Source organism: Oncorhynchus mykiss, chromosome 5 (assembly GCF_013265735.2).
Source record: "Oncorhynchus mykiss isolate Arlee chromosome 5, USDA_OmykA_1.1, whole genome shotgun sequence".
NCBI lineage: Eukaryota > Metazoa > Chordata > Actinopteri > Salmoniformes > Salmonidae > Oncorhynchus > Oncorhynchus mykiss.
Genome location: NC_048569.1, coordinates 32,841,257 through 32,865,540, shown reverse-complemented (window position 1 = coordinate 32,865,540; position 24,284 = coordinate 32,841,257). Strand labels below are relative to the sequence as shown.

The following is a 24,284-nucleotide window of genomic DNA, read 5'->3' as shown; positions in this document are numbered from 1 at the left end:
CATTACACTGCTTTCCAGCTTTCCAGACAGCTGATTAATACCACCGTTTACTAGCTTGGCTACACACTGCTTTTTAAATACATACAGTGACCAAACTCTCTCTCACAGACACACAGAAATAGAGAGAGACAGAGAGAGAGAGAGAGAGAGAGAGAGACAGAGACAGAAAGAGACAGGGAGAGAGAGACAGAGAGAGCTCCTTGGAGATTCTTCCACCAAATATTAAATGCACACATACACACACCACTAGGGAAAAGTTCACCAGTAAACTACCAGAATTGCAGTATCTTTCAAGAATTTAATAGAATTTATCACAAGACATCTAGTGTAGGTGATAATCTCTGGCTCTCTGTGTGGTCTTATCACATGTAAAATATACCGAACAAAAATATAAAAGCAACATGCAACAATTTCAAAGATTTTACAGAGTTACAGTTCACATAAGGAAATCAGTCAATTGAAATATATCAATTAAGCCTTAATCTATTGATGTCACGTGACAGGGAATACAATGCAATTTTATTCTTTGTCCGTAACTTATGTTCGTTGTCCATAACTTATGCCTGCCCATACCATAACCCAACGTCACCATGGGACACTCTGTTCACAACATTGTCAGCAAACCGCTAGCCCACACGACACCATACACGTGGTCTGCGGTTGTGAGGCCGGTTGGAAGTAATACCAAATTCTCTAAAATGACATTGAAGGCGGTTTATGATAGAGAAATTAACATTAAACTCTCTGGTAACAACTTTGGTGGACATTCCTGCGGTGTGCATGCCAATGGCACGCTCCCTCAAAACTTGAGACATATGTGGCATTGTGTTGTGTGACAAAACTGCACATTTTAGAGTAGCCTTTTATTGCCCCCGGCACAAGGTGCACCTGTGTAATGATCATACTGTTAATCAGCTTCTTGATATGGCACACCTGTCAAGTGGATGGATTATCTTGGTAAATGTGTGCACAACATTTTGGAACATGGAATATGTCTGGGTTCTTTATTTAAGCTCATGTAACATGGGACCAACACTTTACATGTTGCGTTTATATTTCTGTTCAGTATATACGAATACATTTTTGAATACACAATTCAAGTATAAATTACCTAAATTCCGATCGATTGGCATTGATTTTCTGTTAATTACCAAAATTACTGAAGATTCCGGTAGCTTTGCAATCCTACACACCACACTCCCCCATCCAATGAAAGACTAGATCTCTCCCCAAATGGCCCAATGGGGTGCCCTCGCTGACATCCCACTTGGCGGGGCTGAAATTCAATCAAAGCACTGACATCTGGGCTTCTAGTGAACAACAAACCAGACACAGATGGCCAAACCCTCTCTCCCTCCAGGTACAAACACACTACAGTCCCCCACATCACATAAAATCAATGGCTTCATGAATATATCATACAGGGAAAAACACACAGTATGAATCTTAGTGTGTGTTTGTGTTTTTAATGGAACTGGTGTTATATTAATAATACATTTGAGGGCTATTCAAGTGTTGTGTACTCTGGTGTAATGGGCAAGACTAATAATTATCTTTATTGGCTATAACGTTTCTATTTATGTATCGGTCATCTATCTTTGTATCTGTTTATTCATCTACTCATAGCTTTGCTTTGAGGCAATCCGTCTCCCTGAGACATGCTACGCAGAATGCTATGAGAAACACACGTAACGTTACCATGCCACCACAATATTACATTCAGCCAATATCAACAGCTGAAAATACAACTTATTTCCATTTCAGTTTGCTTAAACTTTGCCATACAAGAAAAGGATTAACAGCCTTTCTGCAACTCATAACATCCCCACAGGATTATCATGGTTGGATGATTAGCATGATGCTAATTAGAAATACCACTTAGATTAGATCTGTTTTTCCCTTTCGTATCTCGTTAGCGTTAGCTTTGCTGAATGGGCACCTTCAGGGCACCTTATTAGAGAGGGGCCAAGGGCCGTACACAAACACACTTGATTGACCAAGGGGATGCGAATACTAATAAGATGCAAATGGCCGCTACCGTATGGAACCTACAAAAAGGCCCTGACCTTGAAGAGTACAGCTTAATTATAATTACTGGAGGAGGCTTCTAACGAGGAACATTAGTGTGGTTCTGATGTTTACAGCTTGATAAGGTGTTTGTTAGCTATGCAAGGCTCAGAGTTGGCTTGGTCTTATGAGTGGAGCAGGGAATTTGTATTCAGGCTTTCACCCTTTTGGTGTGTTTCTTTCTGGTTGATGCGTGAATCCAACCAGGACTGCGCAAATGTCTCAAGACAACTCATGCTCCATTAGGTTAGGCATTGCTGTGTGTGTGTGTGTGTGTATACCTGTACTGCAGTGCCAGTCGCAGGGCGGTGGCATTAGATTCGTATTTGCCCACCAGCATGCTCATCCTCTCTGCGTTGCCCTTACACTCCTCTAACGTGATGGTCAGCAGGTCATTCTGAGACTTCAGATGCTCGATGCGGCTGGAACACACACACACACACACACACACACACACACACACACACACACACACACACACACACAAAATCATCATTGGGGTACATTTATTGTATAAAGTGCCTGTCATATCTCAAAGCATATCTCACATTGCGATTCACCCATCCACCAGCGATATAAAGCACCCACCTGGGTGATTCACAGCATCCATTTTGAGCCAGGTCGCTCATCACACATCATCTATTGCAGTTTAAGTGAGTGCTAGGGGAAAAAGGGACAGGGAAACTATAGCAACCCCCCTCTACAGAACTCAAATGGCCTTGGTTTTATGGGTAGATTATGTGAGAGTAGCTAATGACGCGTAACTATCCATCTAATCAAGGACGTCGATAAAGCACTCTGGGCTTAATTAAGAGAAAATAGTATGTCAGCAGCCTGGTCGTTAGTGGTAAACGTATGGGATATCCCATAAAACACATGTGCCAAATAACAACCTTAAAGGGATAGTACACACCAAAATGTAAAGTTTCAAAGTTTTGTCACAGATTATCAGGTGCTGATCTTTCCCATTAATTTTGGATTGACTCCATTACACCAATTATGGTTGGATTTTAAGGTGAACTATCCCTTTAAGCAGTGGTGACCCATCAATTTGTTTGTTTGTTGTTGTTGCCTGTTTAGCATGTTATTTGGGCATTAATTCATGTCACATATCAGATTGCAAACAATGTAAAAACACATTTATTGAGTGAATAAAGCCACATTCAAACATGGTCTCTTTCTTGCTTTCTTGAGTAAGGCAGCTCCAAAAATCAGGTGTTTTAACCTAGCTCAGTGCTTCCTGTGGTGGAGTAGCAGCCGTCGGAACATACAGAGCGTAGGCATTGGTAATCTTCTTTAGTTGCGCTGTGATTGACTCAGTGTTCTGTCACTCATGGGGACACTACATCACCGCAGAATCTACAGGGAGAGCTAGGCAGGTCAAGCCCCCTTGGGTGCTGCCATAGATTTACATTAGAAGTGACCATCCAAGAAGGCTCAAGGTCATTGGGCACAGATAAAATGACCTCAAATCACATTATATATACACCGTATATTTGATCATCACACTTTCAAAATCTTAGCTAGCAATCTAGACAAGCATTCATCATCATGAATCACATTGTCAATCTACTGGCAAATCGTTTTTTATATGAAGAGAAATTATAGATAAAACGTATCAGTGCTCAATGGCCATTGGACATAAACATTACACAACAAGTCATAAATCGCAAATTCAACAATGAGTAGTTTTGGAAGGAATCAGTGGCTAACTATTTTGCTTCCCCTGCCTTCTATTCAGTGGAGAGAGTGTGTGGTCCAAGTCTGGGTTTAACGGTTTAAAACATCTGTCTGAAAGGGTCTCTTTTCCAAGCTTAAAATGATAAACATTCACACACAACACCATGTGCCAGAAAAGGTTGAATAGATTGACCATGCTGTCAATCCAGCATGACTTCTGTCGCTTTCAAAAAAACTGGAAACTCAGAACTGGGAAATCTCAGACTTCAGTGAGTTCAAGACAACTCAGAAAAAAACGAGCTCAATTGGGAAAATACGTTTTGAACTCATCCAACTCGGAATTCCAAGTCGAGAACTCGGGCCTCTTTCTAGAGCTCCGACCTAATGTCACGATTCATTGGCGTCATGATTAGACCTTGTTTTTTTCCCCGAGCTCCCAGTTGTTTTGAAAGCATGATAAATCCAGAGAATACCAGACTTTGATGACAATATTTTCCCACAAGAAGACCCGCCACCTTCCTGTTCAAGTGAGCACAGAACAACAATGTGAGTCCAAAAATTTCTTAAAAGCTGCTGCATAAAATATGTAATATGTCAGGGAGTTATGTATACTGTAACTAAGAAAGTAATAATAAGTGTATGTTGTGTAGTAAGCTGTTAGTAGCCCATGTGCCTTACCCTAATAATGTGATCACTTACCCCCTCATAACTTACTGTTCTGACCTGGTGGTGCACATGTAGCCTATAGGCTGCTTAAGAGAAATGTCATCATTGAATATTATAAGAGCTTTATTTGTCTGCTTATATGCCCCCTTTATCTATTCTACAGTTCTGACTTGGTGTACAGGGAGAATACTGTAAGAACGGTCCATGTTCTGAATTCTGTTGCTGTGCATTTGAAAAGTGCTGAACAAATATTTATATTGACAACGTCCATCTTAGCTTGTTCATTAATGTCTTAATTGAAATTACGGATTGCCTCTTATCTGCTCATCGTTCCCTTATGCCATAGTTTGTACATCTCAAATGTTACAGGCATCTTATTCATCATTTAAGGCAATTTTGGAATGATTTCATTGTTTTGCTTACTTTGTGTATTATAATTAGCTCATGTGCATTTCTTGATGAGGAGGAGATACTATATAATGTTGTTGAATTTATCTGAACTAACATCTGAATTTCTGTAGGTGTCCATTTTGAAGGTGCTGAACCAACAGGACTACTTCAAGACTGTTGGAAAAGCATTCCAGGTGAAGCTGGTTGAGAGAATGCCAAGAATGTGCAAAGCTGTCATCAAGGCAAAGGGTGGCTACTTTGAAGAATCTCAAATATAAAATATATTTAGATTGTTTAAAGCTTTTTTGGTTACTACATGATTCCATATGTGTTATTTCATAGTTTTGATGTCTTCACTATTATTCTACAATGTAGATTTGTAAAAAAATAAAATAAAGGTGTGTAGGTGTGTCCAAACTGGTACTGTAAATGTAATAATGTTTGTGCATAATTCAAAAGTCATTTTGGCATTCGTTATTATTGAAGGAGAATGCGGTTCTTATCGACTTACACAAATCCACAAGGAGTCAGTAGTAACCACATTTGTTTAAGCAAGTCAACCATATCAGCTATGGTTATTAAAAAGGCAGTAAATGAGGTTGAATGAACTGTATCTCTACACCACAGCGCAACACCATGTAGGATGTCAATACTACAGTTGACATTATAAACATGTCTCTTTATTTTAATCCTAAACCAATCCAAAGCAAATGTGTGTATTTGATTGTATTATTCTTTCCATCTGTCCAAATGTTCTCTATACAAAACAACTCCAAATCTAATGCTTGTGTTATACTGAAGTATGGTTACTGTCATGGCATTTTTGCATCAATGACGTGATAAAGTATTACTTGGAACTGACAGTTTTAACTACTTTACAGATATGAAACAGACAATCATAATATCAGTCATAAATATGAAATTCCCAGTTTATGCTACAAAACCAACTTTATAAGATGTTTTAAAAATAGGTTCAATTTGACAAAAAATTCCATGATGTAGAGTAAGGTATGGTTGGCAGAATAGATAGTTCAATGCATGATTAATATAATTCACCAATAAATGTCTTGGTTGTCCAGCAAATATTGCTATCAGGTTGTACATCTTAGATTTGTTTGTTTAATTCCTCCAGCTATCTGGGAAGCAATCTTTCAGTTTCAATGACTAAATATTTTGGACAAAAATTGACAAATGTAACCAGGGCTGGGAATGTCAACACAATCAAAGCATGGGCAATGATCACATTGACGACCCCACCCATATCGTTTTTCTGTGGCTACAGCTAGAGATGCAGGTGTCATTTGGTTAGCTAGCAAGCAAAAAAAACGCTAAACAAATTGCTGTGAATTCAAAAGAAGAGGCCTCTGAACGATGTCAAATTGATTTGAGAGCTATATGTCATGTGGTTGAGAAGCTATTCATTAACATGCAAAAGTAGGCATTTGAGTTGTAAGACTGTCCCCCTTAACCCTCTGAGTAGAGGAGTAATGTTTAAGCTACATTTCACCTCCAAAAAGAAAAGGACGCCGAATTGCAAAAACAAGGGGTGCAATTTTTTTGCTATTGTCAGCTGATTCAGAATATGTAAATTATATCATTCTTGCACGTTCCGATTAAGAGATATTCATATTATTATTAATGAGTCTGAATCTTTAACATAGAGATAACTACACCGCACGTTGGCAGGCAAGCTGCAGAAGGGCGAGCAGGCTACTATTTCCCATCGTTTAGCAGTGCAATTTTGACAGCCAACTATAAGCTAAAACAGTTTGAGAGGGTTCACCCACTGTTCTCTCGGTAGATTTTAGCTCATCTCACTCTGGCTAACATTAGTTAATGATCTTGTTATTGTTGATGTGCATAGGCATCTGAAGGAAACAGCCTACCATTTCATGGCTGTTTGATCAATAAAACTGTTGTTCCCAAAAGACGACTCCCGCGGTATTTATATATTTGCAGAAATATGTGGCTTTTGGCAAATGCTTTCTAATGATCTAAAATCGTGTTGTTGCTACTGCCTGTAAACACACAGTCCAGTTCAAAGTGAATAATGGCAAGCCCATGTAAGTAGCTGAATTTGTTGCTAGAATCTATTACCAATAAAAGTAGCTGGAGGGTACTGAAAACTTGTTAAATATTGTAGGCAACACTGCCCATGTGGCAAATGGCTTATTAGCATATAGACCTACTGTAGCTCAATTGGCTATGGCTCACCGGTATGCATAGACTCCGGTCCTGGACAAGACACATTTTTATTTGGTTTTATTTACTGCAGTGTCTTAATTGTCCAAACGCACAGCCGCTTTCCTACTCTATATTGCTATATACATTTCTCAAATGCCTTTCTATTCGTCATTACCAAACATTCTATGAATTTATGAAAAGGTGAAAATGACCATATCTAAGTGCTCGCTTGTCAGAAAATGAAAAAAAGGTGTCATATTCTTCCCGGGGGTGTAAATGAAAAGATTTGAATACGATTTCAGTTTGTTAAAATGCTGTCAGTTCCACTTTAACAGTATTAATTAGGCATGGATGAACCGACGAATGGATAAAAAAATGATAAGGACATAATAAGGACAATGACAGCATGGTTTGAGTATCACCTGTTGAGTCTCTCTGTCTCCACTTCAAACTCCCTGATCTTGTTCTCAGAGATGGCTGATCCGTGGGAGTAGAGGGTCTGGAAGATCTCCTGGATGTTGGAGCAGTCCTGGAGGGAGTGGGCCAGGTGTTCCGCCACGTTACTGGACACCTGGGAGGAGGAGGAACAGGGTTACATGGTATTTTGGTATTTTATTAGGATCCCCATTACCTGTTGCAAAAGCAGCAGCTACTCTTCCTGGGGTCCACACAAAACAAGAAACATAACATAATACAGAACAGTAATAGACAAGAACAGCTCAAGGACAGACAGGGGTAAAACAGACATTTACATAGATCTAAGGTCGCCTCCCAGTCTCAAATGGTAACTTATACCATATGAAGTGCACTACTTTTGTGTAAAGAGTAAATTGGGGTACAAACAAGGAGAGGAGGGGAGTAGACAGCGCTTCAACCAATGTGAGTCAAGGTGCAGCCAAAAATCACAATGTAAAAACGACACAATAGGAATTCAGTGGGTCAGACTGACTGAGGGCATTTCTTTGTGATCCTCCACTCTCTTAATCCACAGTGTATACATATAGTGTTTATAATCTTCACTTATACAGGTTAGTCTCCTTGAGATCAAATCTCTTTTTCAAGAGAGACTGTACGCAGAAAGAGACCGGTTTTCTACTGAACTTTACATAATTCGTCGCAGCCTAGTCCCAGAGGAATGCTAACAGTCTGCCTCTCCTTCTCTTTCTTCCCTCTTCCTCTCTTTTTAGTCTATTTTGGAGCAGATGGGTTCCTGCTAAAGATTGAGAGGAGAATTTTAATGGCCGGAGCTTTCAGGGAAAAGACAAGCCCTGGAATCATTAGGATTGATTTCCAATCACTCACACACGAACACACACCAACAGGAGCGAGGGAGAGAGAAAGAGAGAGAGAGAGGGAGGGAGGCACAAGAGAAAAAAAGGGCACCAGAAGAGGAAAGTGATAACTGTTAGAGGGGACGTTGGCAGGTCACCTTTAGTGTCAACAAGGCTGTGTGGGTGCCAGGGGAAGGGAACAGTGGGGAATGAGTGACACCAGGTCTGTCACACTTCACTGGAGATACCCATCTCTGACACATCTGCTGATGCTGCTGTTACCTTCGGCCAGCTGCTACAGGGAAATGTGCCCCTACCTAATGTCGCTCTCTCATACTCTCCCTGTCCACCCCTCTCTCTCTTCCGCTCTCTCTTTCTTACATCCCTCCCTTCCTTTCTTTAAACCCGCTTGCATATTTCCCCTCAAAGCCTTCAGTATTGAATATCCATCCAGTATCTCCTTACCCCGATGCTGCTGATCTCTGATCCCAGAACAGGCCTCTCGGTAGAGGAAGACTCTGACCTGGTTTTAGACAGCTTCACCCGCTCTGCCACCTAGCAACAAGACAACACACTCAATACATTACTGTGAATTACTTATAAAAAGTGCTTGGCCCCTAAAATAAATAAATGTAGGGATTGTACTGGATCTCTAATATATTGAATTCCTTCTGAGGGTCAATGTCAAGGACACACACACAGGAAAGGGGAAGAGCAAAATGGTTGATCAGACTGACTCTTTGATTACAATTGTCCCTCTCTGGCTGGACTAGCTCAAGGCTAGTACACAGATTGGTGTGTGTGCGAGCATGTGTGTGTTTGTCATTCAAGTGATAATACAATAAGATAGAAAAGAGAGATGGAGAACATTCCAGAGGAGAGTTCAGAATATCCCCACAGTATGTGTGTCCCTCATACGAATGTACAACATCCCATTGTTCCAATTTCATTACTCCATCATTCCAGTACTTTGGTGTTTTGTACCTTACTATGCATAACATAGCGTGTGTGTGCATTCTACCTTGGCCACAGGTATATCGTTACTGCTGCTGCTGGTGCTGAGTTCCCCAGTGCTGGGATTGATGGGGCGGGAGGCGGGGGTGAGACGCCCAGGGCTGGACGGGCCTGCAGACTGGGAGCTCTGGAGACGCGTCTGCAGCTCTCGCACCTGGGGAAAAGACACCATAGAGATACCTTATATCACTATTTTATTGTGAATGTGTTCTATTTAATTCTATGGGACACACAGACACACAGGCTGAGGTTCATGGGCGCAGATCTGCTGAGAACACACACACTTATAATCTCATCATACAGACGATTTACAGAAGGACTCAGTTTGTTGCTACTTAAGGCACTTCTTGCTCCAGTTTGAGACAATGTGAGGATCCATCTGATCTCTTATGTGCAGTGGGCAAAGGCAGGAATTTTGGGACAGTGATGATGCAGAGGAAACAGGGTACTTGAGTCGCTCCTCTGCTGACAGGCCTCTTCTCTCACTCTATATTAAGCATCAGAGAACTCATGGAAAGACTTGCCAGGTCTTGCAATGAATTTGTTATGCCAGCTTGGATTTGTCAGCATTATGCTTGCAGCTAGTGTACAAAATACATACGCTGTTTAATTGTTGTTATCTCTTCACAACACTACAGCAGTTTAGGCCCTAGGTGTGTGTGCGTGCATGTATGTTGGGTGTGTGTATGTGTGTGTGTGTCGGAGGGAGAGAGCTTCCTCTGCCAGGAAGAGCGTGGAAAGGAACATTAGTTTGAACGCTGGCCCACTAAAATATAAACAATGACGATACAACGGCCTTTTGTGCTTTCACAGCACCCATTGTACAGGCAGAGAGGAAATATATGGAATTATAAATCATTGATGTCGCAAACATACCACACACAGCCATCTACTGGCATGTGCTGTTAGCAGAACGGGATATAGCTGCATACACAGACATGTCAAGATGCCTAAATCATGTTAGCTACCTGCATGTTTTCAATAATATGGCCAATCTTTTACATTGTATATATATACATGTGGCATTATAGAAAAAGGTACAGTATATCTACATCATTGTAACTATCTGTACAAACATCAGTACATGTACAGTGGGGCAAAAAAGTATTTAGTCAGCCACCAATTGTGCAAATTCTCCCACTTAAAAATATGAGAGAGGCCTGTAATTTTCATCATAGGTACACTTCAACAATGACAGACAAAATGAGAAAAGAAATCCAGAAAATCACATTGTAGGATTTTTTATGAATTTATTTGCAAATTATGGTGGAAAAAAAGTATTTGGTCAATAACAAAAGTTTATCTCAATACTTTGTTATATACCCTTTGTTGCAATGATAGAGGTCAAATGTTTTCTGAAAGTCTGCACAAGGTTTTCACACACTGTTGCTGGTATTTTGGCCCATTCCTCCATGCAGATCTGGAGACTGGCTAGGCCACTCCAGGACCTTGATATGCTTCTTACGAAGCCACTCCTTCGTTGCCCGGGCGCTGTGTTTTGGATCATTGTCATGCTGAAAGACCCAGCCACGTTTCATCTTCAATGCCCTTGCTGATGGAAGGAGATTTTCACTCAAAATCTTACGATACATGGCCCCATTTATTCTTTCCTTTACATGGATCAGTTGTCCTGGTCCCTTTGCAGAAAAACAGCCCCAAAGCATGATGTTTCCACCCCCATGCTTCACAGCAGGTATGGTGTTCTTTGGATGCAACTCAGCATTCTTTGTCCTCCAAACACGATGAGTTGAGATTTTACCAAAAAGTTATATTTTGGTTTCATCTGACCATATGACGCTACAAGCTTGGTACACCTGTATTTGGAGAGTTTTCTGCAGATCTTCTCAAGCTCTGTCAGGTTGGATGGGGAGCGTCGTTGCACAGCTATTTTCAGGTCTCTCCAGAGATGTTCGAGTGGTTTCAAGCCCGGTCTCTGGCTGGGCCACTCAAGGACATTCAGAGACTTGTCCCGAAGCCACTCCTGCGTTTTCTTGGCTGTGTGCCAAGGTCGTTGTTCTGTTGGAAGGTGAACCTTCGCCCCAGTCTGAGGTCCTGAGCTCTCTGGAGCAGTTTTTCCATCAAGGTTCTCTCTGTACTGTGCTTCGTTCATCTTTCCCTCGATCCTGACAAGTCTCCTAGTCCCGACCGCTGAAAAACATCCACACAGCATGACGCTGCCACCACCATGCTTTACCATAGGTATGGTGCCAGGTTTCCACCAGACGTGACGCTTGGCATTCAGGCCAAAGAGTCTTGTTTCTCATGGTCTGAGAGTCCTTTAGGTGCCTTTTGGCAAACTCCAAGTGGGCTGTCATGTGCCTTTTACTGAGGAGTGGCTTCCGTCTGGCCACTCTAACATAAAGGCCTGATTGGTGGAGTGCTGCAGAGATGGTTGTCCTTCTCGAAGGTTCTCCCATCGCCACAGAGGAACTCTGGAGCTCTGTCAGAGTGACCATTGGGTTCTTGGTCACCTCCCTGACCAAGGCCCTTCTCCCCCGATTGTTCAGTTTGGCTGGGTGGCCAGCTCTAGGAAGGGTCTTGGTGGTTCCAAACTTGTTCCATTTAAGAATGATGGAGGCCACTGTTTTCTTGGGGACCTTCAATGCTTCGACAATCCTGTCTTGGAGCTCTACGGACAATTCCCTCGACCTCATGGCTTGGTTTTTGCTCAGACCTGCACTGTCAACTGTGGAACCTAATATAGGCAGGTGTGTGCCTTTCCAAATCATGTCCAATCAATTGAATTACCACAAATGGACTTCAATCAAGTTGTAGAAACATCAAGGATGATCAATGGAAACAGGATGCACCTGAGCTCAATTTCAAGTGTCATAGCAAAGGGTCTGAATACATATGTAAATAAGGTATCTGTCTTTTTTTAAACCTTACATTTAACAAGGCAAGTCAGTTAAGAACAAATTCTTATTTACAATGACGAACGACACTGGGCCAATTGTGCGCCGCCCTGTGGTACTCCCAATCACAGCCGGATGTGATACAGCCTGTTTAGTATTTTATATAAATTTGTAAACATGTCTTCAAACCTGTTTTTGCTTTGTCATTATGGGATATTGTGTATCGATTGGAAAATTATTGATTTAATTAATTGTGGAATAAGGCTTTAACGAAACAAAATGTGGGAAAAGTCAAGGGGTCTGAATCATTTTTAAACGCACTGTATGCTACCCGGCCATACGCAGGTGTGTAAATCAGGCTTCCTCTAGAGCCAGACATAATGGTCTGGAAAACAGATGAGGCGATAAGCCTGCCTCTAACTCGGTCAGTGATTTTCCCCACCTCTATTTCACAGGGACGTCAGGAAAGAGACAGGATGAATTTCAGAGACAGAAGACAGAAAGGGAGGGACAGGCGGAGACAGAATAGAAGAGAGAATGAGTGACAGAGAGAAGATGGAGATGGGGAAGACTGACAGTGTAGCAGAGAGATACTGGGAGAGAAGGTGGGGTGGGTAGATGGGGAAGGAGAGCATGACAGAGAGCGAGGGAGAGAAGGAACATAGAGGGGGGGGGGGGGGGGGGGGGGGAGCGTGCAGAAGAGAGAGCGAGAGAGTACTTGGCCATGACTTTGAACACTGCGGTTTTTCCTGCTCTCCTCTCCTGCCAAACTCCCTTGGAGCCATGGGTCTAAAAAAGCCAACATGGCTGCCATGTGCTGCCAAAGGACACAAAGAGGACTGCGACTGTACCATCATGAACCAGTCCCCTGGCCAGCTGCCTCCCTCATGATCCCCAAGAAAAGAAATGGCAAAGAAAATGATAGGTTCTGTTCAGTCCTGGCCAGTAATTATGTAATCGAGGACTTCCGTGTAATTTCCTGGTTTCAAAAGGAACTACGACTGTGACACTCTGCCTGAGGGAGTGAACAGGTTTGACTCACATGCACATCTGTCCAGGACAGGTCTTGAATTCAACAGATCTTTAAAAATACTAATGTTCCACTGTATTTTACCACCGGCTGTCACGTTCTGACCTCTATTTCCTTTGTGTTGTATTTATTTAGTATGGTCAGGGCGTGAGTTGGGTGGGCAGTCTATGTTTGTTTTTCTATGTTGTGGGGCAGTTCTATGTTTTCGGCCTAGTATGGTTCTCAATCAGAGGCAGGTGTCATTAGTTGTCTCTGATTGAGAACCATACTTAGGTAGCCTGGGTTTCACTGTGTGTTTGTGGGTGATTGTTCCTGTCTTTGTGTTTGCACCAGATCGGGCTGTTTTGAGTTCTCACGTTTCTTGTTTTCGTTAGTTTGTTCATGTATAGTGTCTTCATTAAAATACAATGAACAACCACCACGCTGCGTTTTGGTCCGCCTCTATTCCACAACAAGAGAACCGTTACAGAATCACCCACCACAACAGGACCAAGCGGTGTGGTAATGGGCAACGGAAAAAGCAGCAGCAGGAGCAGCGCGAGGAGGTATGGACATGGGAGGAGGAATTAGACGGAAGAGGACCCTGGGCTCAGCCAGGAGAATATCGCCGTCCCAAAGAAGAACTGGAGGCGGCGAAAGCGGAGAGGCGCTGGTATGAGGAGGCAGCGCGGCGTCGTGGATGGAAGCCCGGGAGTCAGCCCCAAAAATTTATTGGGGGGGGGGGCTAACAGGGAGTATGGCTACGCCAGGTAGGAGACCTGAGCCAACTTCCTGTGGTTACCGGGGGGCTGGAGAGACCGGGCAGGCACCGTGTTATGCTGTGGAGCGCACGGTGTCCCCAGTGCGGGTGCACAGCCCGGTGCGGTACATTCCAGCTCCGCGTATCGGCCGGGCTAGAGTGGGCATCGAGCCAAGTGCCACGAGGCCGGCTCTACGCATCTGGTCTCCAGTGAGTCTCCTTGGGCCGGCTTACATGGCACCAGCCTTGCGCACGGTGTCCCCGGTTCGCCTGCATAGCCCAGTGCGGGCTATTCCACCTCGCCGCACTGGCAGGGCGACCGGGACCATTCAACCGGGTAAGGTTGGGCAGGCTCGGTGCTCAAGAGCTCCAGTGCGCCTGCACGGCCCGGTCTATCCGTCACCACCTCCACGCACCAGCCCTCCGGTGGCAGCTCCCCGTACCAGGCTGTCTCTCCGGCCCATCCTTGCAGGGGCTCTCTCCTCTCCAGCGCTGCCGGAGTCTCCCGCCTCTCCGGCGCTACCAGAGCCTTCCTCCTCTCCAGCGCTGCCGGAGTCTCCCGCCTGTTCGGCGCTAGGAGAGCTACTCAGCCCAGCGTTGCCGGAGCTTCCCGTCTGCCCAGCGCCGCCAGTGCCGCCCGTCTGCCCAGCGCCGCCCGTCTGCCCAGCGCCGCCAGTGCCGCCCGTCAGCCCGGGGCCGCCAGTGCCGCCCGTCAGCCAGGGGCCGCCAGTGCCGCCCGTCAGCCAGGGGCCGCCAGTGCCGCCCGTCAGCCAGGGGCCGCCAGTGCCGCCCGTCTGCCAGGGGCCGCCAGTGCCGCCAGTCAGCCAGGGGCCGCCAGTCAACCAGGGGCCGCCAGTGCCGCCAGTCAGCCCAGCGCCAGCGCCGCCAGTCAACCAGGGGCCGCCAGTGCCGCCAGTCAGCCAGGGGCCGCCAGTCAGCCAGGGGCCGCCAGTGCCGCCAGTCAGCCAGGGGCCGCTAGAGCCCCTCCGCCCGGAGCAGCTGCCCCTCTGTCCCGAGCAGCTGTCCCTCTGTCCCGAGCAGCTGTCCCTCTGTCCCGAGAAGCTGCCCCTCTGTCCCAAGCAGCCCCTCTGTCCAGTGGGGTCATTGAGAGGGGTGGGCATGGTGAGTAAGCCACGGAGGCGGACAATAAGGCGGACTAAGACAATGGCGAAGTGGGGTCCGCGTCCCGCGCCAGAGCCGCCACCGCGGACAGACGCCCACCCAGACCCTCCCCTATAGGTCAAGGTTTTGCGGCCGGAGTCCGCACCTTTGGGGGGGGGGGTACTGTCACGTTCTGACCTCTATTTCCTTTGTGTTGTATTTATTTAGTATGGTCAGGGCGTGAGTTGGGTGGGCAGTCTGTTTGTTTTTCTATGTTGTGGGGCAGTTCTATGTTTTCGGCCTAGTATGGTTCTCAATCAGAGGCAGGTGTCATTAGTTGTCTCTGATTGAGAACCATACTTAGGTAGCCTGGGTTTCACTGTGTGTTTGTGGGTGATTGTTCCTGTCTTTGTGTTTGCACCAGATCGGGCTGTTTTGAGTTCTCACGTTTCTTGTTTTCGTTAGTTTGTTCATGTATAGTGTCTTCATTAAAATACAATGAACAACCACCACGCTGCGTTTTGGTCCGCCTCTACTCCACAACAAGAGAACCGTTACACCGGCAGTGGTTGATTCCTACATATCTGTGAGTTGTATTATGAGTGGAGAGAATTGTAAAAGCTTAGAATGCTTACAACGACCTGACAATATAGAGGTCTGTATCTGACCTCAAAAATCAAGCTATTAATAACACAAGAATGGTCTCTTTTGTATCGTAAACAAACTGCTGACGCAGAGGAAATATGTGGACTTCCGACATACAGTACCGTTTCTAGAAAAGGTGTAAAATATGCTTACTACCTAAGTAAATACCTCTCCTTCAATGGAAGGTAAAAGCCTAAGGAAGGGAAGTTAAGATAGTCTCCGGACCTTGACACTCAAATTAGGTTGAATCCATCTTTTAAATGCTGAGCCGGAGGACACAGGCCCCCAAGGATGCGCCGGTGTGTGCATAGCAAATCCTTTCAAGGAGCCTCGCATTGAAACAGCAATGCAATGCATTTGTCCAATTAGTCGGCAAAATGGACAGATTTCATTAGAGGAAAGAGGATAAGGAGAGAGAGGAACGAGCGCTCTGAGCTGAGCTGGAGTGATTCTTCTGCTGCGTCCGAATCTCCTTTCTCAAGGCAAACAGAATCCGTGAGGTTGGTTAGCAGGACTGGTCCGCCTGACTATTTTCGCTTGATGCGAACACAGTCTAATTGGGTCTTTCTATAAATAAATGGGGCCAATGGGAGAGATTGGGATCAACATTTTAAAATGGTTTGAAACAAAAATAAGGGATTTTCATGCAGTTCCATATGTGTACTTAAAAGAAATTGACCCATAACTTCACCTATACAACATCATAGGCCTAGGATTACACATCCTTTAATCAGGATTCATACAGACATTGGCAAATCAAATTCAAGGACTTTCAGGGGCCTTTTCCAAGCACTTAACTGTAATTTTCAAAGACCCCAATGTCATACAATTGTATAATTTACATAATTGTGCATATAGGGCCTAATATAGAACCCCCCCCATCTCCCAAAAAGCATGCAATAATTATTGTCAAAAAAGTAGCCCATTACCACTAAGAATAGTGTCTTTTTTAGGCCTAACCAATGCATTGATATTGAAATTATTATTGCATTCTAAAATATGTGAGAATAATGTGGACATTGCCTGACTAAATAGATTGGATGCATACATGGCGATTTTTCTGTAGCCTATGTGGCCAACGCAGGCACACATAATAAAGCCATGACTTGCTGTAGCATTAATCTCACCATTTGAATCTCACCATCGCTGTTTTTATAATGAGAAAGTGACCAAAAACCAGGTTCCTTTTTTAATGGAAGGATTTGTATGTATGGCCAAGTTGAAGCCAGCATTAATGTTGTCCTCATAATAACCACATGGTTTTACTGCAACAGAGTAGCACAACACCCTTCATATGAAGCTGTGGGAAACAAACGAAAGTGGCCACATCTCTCACAAAAATGGATCAAAACTGAAAACAACCGATACATTTAAGGGTGTAGGAGAATTTATAAATTGGCTACAATAATTACAATAACTTTTTAAGCACCAAAATTGAGGAAATTTCAGATTTTCAAGCAAGCCTATTCCAGTACTTGAATTTCTGAGCTCCAAATTCTAGTAGGCTACTTCAAGCCCCTTGTATTGTTTAAAATTGCAGGTCTAACATGGAATACTAAAAGTATTTGTTGTTATATTTCATTACCAGATCATATTGTGAATAAGCTAGCTAGGGCATTCCGGCTCTTTCCAGTGAGCAGGCCCGTTCGGCTCAGCTCACCAAAAAGAGCTGGCTCTTTTGACTCCCAAACGGCTCTTTAAAAAAATATGTTTTGTATTTTTTCAAGTCAAACAGTTTGCGATAGTTTGACTATGATTGGTGTTAAAACGATTCTAAATTGAATTATTAAATAAAATCATACTCTACCTTAATCACAATGTATTTAAAAATGCATTGGTTTGTTATGAAAAAGAATGCTATTAAACATTACATTTAAAGTATAACTTTTTAATGTATATAAACAAGTGCATATAAATCTAACCATTCAAAACTAATACAATCTGAACAGCATAATAGCATATTGCACCATATCAAAGAAAAATAAATAACAATGTGCAAAACTGCAGCATCCCACTTAAAACATTAAACTGGTCCCTCTTTTCTCTCTCTTCTTTATTGCCATGTTATAACCAGCAGCACACAGCAATGCTGACCAGATTTTGCTTGTATGAGAGATTTGCATTCAGAAATGCAAGCTGCCTCACTTTCGAAGGGCTGATGCGGTTTCTTCTCTCAGTAATTATTTGTCCCGTTCGAGAAGACCCTCTCAGAGGGAACGGATGTGCCCACTATGCAGTCTCCCTGTCATGACTTTAGTAAGTCGTGGGTAGACAGAGGCCTTGTTCTTCCACCAGCTCAGAGGATCTGCTCCTCCAAATAGGATCGGACCTCCATTATGGCATCTGCTGCATCCCCAGTTGCTCTCTCGTCAAACAGCATCCAAACATCAGACGTTTGTGTCACTACTGCTGGTGTTTCTGCTCCATCTACTCCCTCTTCTTCCTGTTGCCCTGGTACCTGAGCCAGCTGACTGTTGGGAGTGTCCCTCCCTGCTGCTGAGGTTATTCTTTAAAGAGCCTCATCAATCACTCTGGCATCACTGAAGGCTAACTTCTCAAACCTGGGGTCAAGTGCAGCGGTTTCTAATAGCACGTGGTTCTATTCCATTCTGTGAAACTTTCTGACATAGGGTGTCCATCAACTCTGTCACATGTCCTGTGGTTACATTTGCTTCTCTCTAGCGGCTGGCTGTGATTCGCTGCAGACCCTGACACAGGAGTATCATTTCTGAGACTGTCACATAGCTGAAAAGAGAGAACAGTAACTTATTAGTTCAGGTTCATGTTGTGTCTACTGATTCTCATCTACAGCTCAAATACATATATAATACTGGATTAAGTAATGATGTTGTAATAACTGCTTACTGTACCTCTCTCCACTGATCTCCACAGTGACCTGCTCAAAGGGTCCCAGGACTCTGCACACCTCCTCCACCACCTCCCATTCCTCTTGGGTCAGAGCATCAACAGGTGCATTGACAATGGCCAGGGTAGAGATGATGGCATCCTTGGACTCAAGAAACCACTTCAACAAATAAAATGTTGAATTCCACCTTGTAGTGCAGTCTTGTTAAGGCCTCAGCTCAGGCATCCCCATCTGGCTTTGTGTAGACTTTAGTTTTCAGCACCTACTGTGATCCTGTGTAAGTATTCCACAACTGCTTTCACTTTGTCCACAGTGGGCTTCATCACCTTCAGAGCATCTCTTACAACCAGGTTGATTGTGTGGGAAAGACATGGATAATAGGTCCATATTAACATTTCCATGGCTTTGGTTATGTTATCTGCATTGTCGCTAACACAACAGACCACTTTTCCATCTACTTGCCATTCTCTGGCCACTCAACAGTTCCTCTGCCAAGTTCTCTGAAGTGTGTCTGTCGCTGAACTCAAAGCAGTCAGCTAGACATCGTAAAATCTTCAATGAAGTGACATGTAACCAACATGTAAGAAGTGGTTACCCTTGATGTCCTGAAGTCAGTGGTAAGGCAAACTGCAGTGCTTTTTGGACTCTTTCCCGCACTGAAGCCTGTGTGCTCTCGTGCAGTTGTGGAATAAGTGATTTTGAAAGGGGTTTCATGCTTAGAATAATGTACATTGGATTTAGACTATTGCTATAATTTGTAAAACCTCTGTCCTCCACGATCGAAAATGGCTGGAAATCGGTGGCAATCATTTTAGCTAATGCAATATCAATTTAGCCTTGTGCTACAAACATAGACTTTGGCATACACTGGTCCATAGAAGACTGCGTTACTGTGGGTCGCGGAGTAGGCCTACTTGACTGAGTGGATACCAGGCTCCACCACTATCACTAGCAGGCCCGCTAGTTTCTCGAAGCTCCGCTACAGCTAGCTTCACAGTTGGGTGCAGTTTGCATATGCCGGTGTAGGTTGTGCATAGAACCGGCTTTATATGAGATTTTGTTTTGGCAAATTCTACACTGTGCTCTAACATTGTCTACATTATTAAAATGCATCCAAATGTTACTGTGCTTCTGACTCATTTTCCAGCTGTTGTTATCACAGCTGTCCTTCCTCTCTCTCCTCGGCTGCTAAGTGTGTGACTGAGTGAGTTGGCTCGGCCCTCCCTCACACACCTTTGGTTCATTGGTTGACACTGCGTGTCTGATTGACAGGAACAACAGGTGAGGCTGTTAGTCTGAGCAGACAGTCAGAACGAATGTGTGTGCGCTTGAGCATTTAGGCCTGTATTATTTTATTTATTTTTTCGTTCTTTGAATTACTTAATTCTATTCATTTAAATCTTTTGATTATTCATATCTTAATTTTAAAAATATTTTTATAACTAGATTCGGCTCCTCTAATATGCGAGCAGGCTCCCAACGTTCACCTACAAGAGCCGGCTCTTAGAGCCGACTCGTTCACGAATGACCCATTACTAGAATAAGCCCACTAGGCTATGTCATTTGTTGTCATTATATTCAGAATAATTAATAGGAATAGGGTGTTGCGCGATAGTCTATCCTACACAATTGCGCACAGTAGACTCAGTGTCCAATTCAAAGCACAAAAACATATGAAGACATGAATTCATTTGCGTGAAGCGTTCTCTGTTCAATCTAACGGGCCTGCTGTAAATCAAGCAGACAACAGATGTTCAACATCAATTCTCTAGGGATATTATACTGAACAAAAATATGAACGCAAAAAGATTTTAACGAGTTACAGTTCATATAAGGATATCAGTCAATTTAAATTAATTAATTAATTAGGCCCTAATCTATGGATTTCACATGACTGGGCAGGGGTGGGCCTGGGAAGGCATAGGCCCACCCACTTGCCAGCCAGGCCCAGCCAATCAGAATGAGTTTTTCTCCACAAAAGGGCTTTATTAAAAGACAGAAATACTCCTCAGCAAACACTCAGCAAACACTGAGGCAGCTTATGGTAGAGATATTAACATTACATTCTCTGGCAATAGCTCTGGTGGACATTCCTGCAGTCAGCATGCCAATTGCACACTCCCTCAAAACTTGAGATATCTGTGGCATTGTGTTGTGTGACAAAACTGCACATTTTTAAGTGGCCTTTTATTGTCCCCAGCATAAGGTGCACCGGTGTAAAGATCATGCTGTTTAATCAGCTTCTTGATATGCCACACCTGTCAGGTGGATCGATTATCTTAGCAAATGAGAAATCCTCACTAACAGAGATATAAACAAATTTGTGCACAACAAATACACTTTTGTGCGTATGGAAATCTGGGATTTTTAATTTCAGCTCATGAAACATGGGACTAACACTTTACATGTTGCATCTATATTTTTCTTCAGTGTAGATCCAACGTGGATCCAGGCACAACTATATTCACTGGTGTGAGACACCAAAAGATTCTGGACATTCCTCGCAATCAACTTTTCTCCAGCACTTGGGCTGTTGGCTGCATCGCATGCGCTATCACAACAGCTGTTCGTCACTTGACTGTCATTCGGAAAATTCCTTCCGGGATCAGAATATGTGTGAAAATATCATGGCGTAACCAATCAGCTGGACACCAAATGCACATCCAACAAGTATTATGTATAATTATTAAAGAATCACATTAATGACAGTATCGATTTAGGTTAAGTATGTGACTCTTTCGGTTAGAAGCATTCAATTTCGCAATGCATACATTATTTTGTATTTGTGTGCCCATGAAAACATGTTATGGGGTGAAAACTAAGGAGACACGAAATGTTAAGTAGTTACACTACATGTCTGAACTCTCTATACAAAAACACTGTCTGACAGCTAGATATGGAATTCTTACATGGTTCAAGCGATGTCTAATTTAACAGACTAATGCTTAATATATGATATAAATGACCATTTACACGGCCATACATTTTACATGTACATTTGAGTCATTTAGCAGACGCTCTTATCCAGAGCGACTTACCGTTAGTGCAATCATCTTAAGAAGGCTAGGTGGTACAACCACAAATCACAGGAATAGAATAGAAAATCTCAATAACGTAGCTATCAGTCGAGTCAGAGCTAGAAAGAGGGGTTGGGGAAGAGGATTATTTAAGATACTTTTTGAAGAGGTAGTATTTCAGATGCTTTCGGAAGACGGGCAGGGACTCTGCTGTCCTTCAGAGAGAAGCTGGTTCCACCATTGGGGTGCCAGGACAGAGAAGAGCTTGGACTGGGCTAGGCAGGAGCTGCCCTCCTGTAGGGGTGGAAGGGCCGAGAGACTTGCAGTGGCAGAACGGAGTGCTCGGTTGGGGTGTAGGGTTTGAACATAGGCTGAAGGTAGGGAGGGGCAGTTCCTCTAGCTGTTCCGTAAGCACCATGGTCTTGTAGTGGATGCAAGCATCGACTGGAAGCCAGTGGAGTGTGTGGAGGAGCGGGGTGACATGAGAGAACTTGCAGGGGTTTGATGGCACAAGCAGGGAGCCCAGACAAAAGCGAATTGCAGTAGTCCAGATGGGAGAGGACAAGTGCCTGGATTAGGATCTGCGCCGCTTCCTGTGTGGGATAGGGCCATACTCTACGGATGTTATAGCGCACAAACCTGCAGGAGCGGACTCCAGTAAAGATGAGGTCAAGCGTATTGCCTACCTTGTAAGTTGTTGGGGATTGGGTAAGGGTGACGTCAAGAGAGACAAGTGGGGGGGAAGAGAGAGTTGGAAAGAAATGAGTTGAAGGCACACGTTGGGAGGTTGAAATTGCCAAGTACAAAGAGCGGTGAGCCATCATCAGGAAATTAGCTTATCAAGGTGTCAAGCACACTGAGGAACTCTCCAAGGGCATCTGGTGGGCAATAGATGACAATAATGTTAAGCTTGAGTGGACAAGTGACAGCATGAAATTCAAATGAGGAGATGGGGTGATCCATGTCTCAGTCAGGGCCAAAAAGGCAAGGGACTGGAAAGCACACCTTCCTGTACTAACTGCTGACTGCCTAGGAAAGGCGAAACCACTCCCCCTCCAATACAGCCACTGATTACCAAAACAAGTCACAAATTGCCCCGCATCTTGATCCTGGTTGATGTGTCAACAACTATCTGCAAATTGTGAGCAGTTAGCAGTTCACACACCAAGTAGGTCACTGGGAAGACAGGCAGCACTTAAAGTTGATGGCCCTAGATAGCAAAAATACAGTACTAGACCACAACAGATAAAGACAAAATAATTATACTTATCACTCCATCAAGACACCAACCATGATAAAGGGTTAAACATAGATTTTAAATCAACTCGTTAATTGTATCGAATATAGCTATGATCCCCCTAGTATCTTAACGTAATGACATGACTTATCAACAGCTGTAACAAGTTGTCCAGTGTAGGAAATCCTCACTGGTACCCTAGTTTATAGAAAGACCCAATTGCATTACCGCCTTAACCAGCTACAGCAAGCCTTAGGAGGACACCAGATTTGATTATGTGTCTAAAAGTGCTCTACGTATTAATTCGGAGGCCCGTCCTAAACGGGGAACCATTGTTTGGTTCAGACAGCAGGTCTCAGTTTGCAGCTGGAGAATTCAAAGGGCTCATTCTTGTAGAAGTGTGGATAAATACATGTGTCTGACCGCTCCTGCCCAGTAATGTCTCCTTCTCCTTCAGACGTCCCTGAATAAACATGTTGTAATTAGAGACGGAAGCGCGCGTACGTGTCTGTCAGTGCAGTGGCCTAGCGACAACGCATCAGAGATCATGTGTATATATTAACCCCTCGCCGCTCTCCGCAGATCATTCACTCCAACAATGGAAATGGCGGACCATAATTACATTTTAGAGCCTCTTTGCAGAGATTTCTTTGATTCAGTCTGATTCAGGTTTTCGTTCTCTGCCTAGAACTGGTTCACACTAGGACACATTTACTGGAGATTTGGCAACAGGCTCAAGTTCACGCCACTATTTTGGGAGCCAATAAAAACATGAAACATAGAAAGAAAACTGAGAAACATGCATTGCTAATTTGATCCCCTTCTTTTTTCCTTCCACCTCACTAGATACAAGGTACTATGTATCACTATGTATTTTCTGTTATGGGCTAGAGGCAATCAAAATGTTATTAAACCTGCCTTGGTAATAAGCAATATTGCATCCCAGTTTATCAGCCACCAACACAGTCACATAGACAGGTTCATAGATACACAGCTCTATTGTGTCGCTCCAGACAAAATGACCAAATTAAAAAAATATATATATAAACGGGACACAGCTGACTGACCCGTCGTCTCAGGCGATCGCGTTCCTCCCGGATGGCGTTCATGGTGGCCTTGGTGCGGTTCAGGTCCTCCTCCTTGGAGCACAGCATGGCTGTTAAGCTCTCGTTCTCTTCCCTCAGGCCTGCCAGCTCCTTCTCCCAGCGCACCCGCTCCTCCAACAGGCTGGGGTAGAAGTCCCGGCCCAGGGCCCCTTCGATCTCCTCCACCGTCTGGGGAAAGGAGGAAAGGACAGAGGGGGAATGGTGTTTCATGGCACACCTTTTTACAGAGCAGTATGTATAGTGTTGAGATTGCGATTACATGGTCACAATTCTAGTAACCAAATGTGAATCCGGGACTCAATGAAAATGGCATCAAAAAGAAGAACCTTTAGGTACCTTGAAGTAGTCCCAAGAAAGAGAAGAAAATTATGAGAAAAATGAATGAGAAAAATGTAAACAAAGAACAGAGACAAAAC

The 24,284-nt window shown here is 43.8% G+C and overlaps 1 protein-coding gene across 4 annotated transcripts in view; it reads right to left on the bottom strand.

The window, feature by feature from the left end:
* LOC110523629 (colorectal mutant cancer protein) overlaps positions 1–24,284 on the bottom strand; it is a 121,919-nt gene that overhangs the window by 18,559 nt on the left and 79,076 nt on the right. For all 4 annotated transcript variants that reach the window (XM_036977297.1, XM_036977298.1, XM_036977296.1 and 1 more), the window contains 5 exons: positions 23,830–24,036; positions 9,280–9,426; positions 8,724–8,813; positions 7,410–7,558; positions 2,349–2,489 (listed from right to left, as the gene is read on the bottom strand). In XM_036977297.1, coding sequence (XP_036833192.1) covers positions 2,349–2,489; positions 7,410–7,558; positions 8,724–8,813; positions 9,280–9,426; positions 23,830–24,036 — 734 coding nt within the window. The remainder of the gene's footprint in view (positions 1–2,348; positions 2,490–7,409; positions 7,559–8,723; positions 8,814–9,279; positions 9,427–23,829; positions 24,037–24,284) is intronic.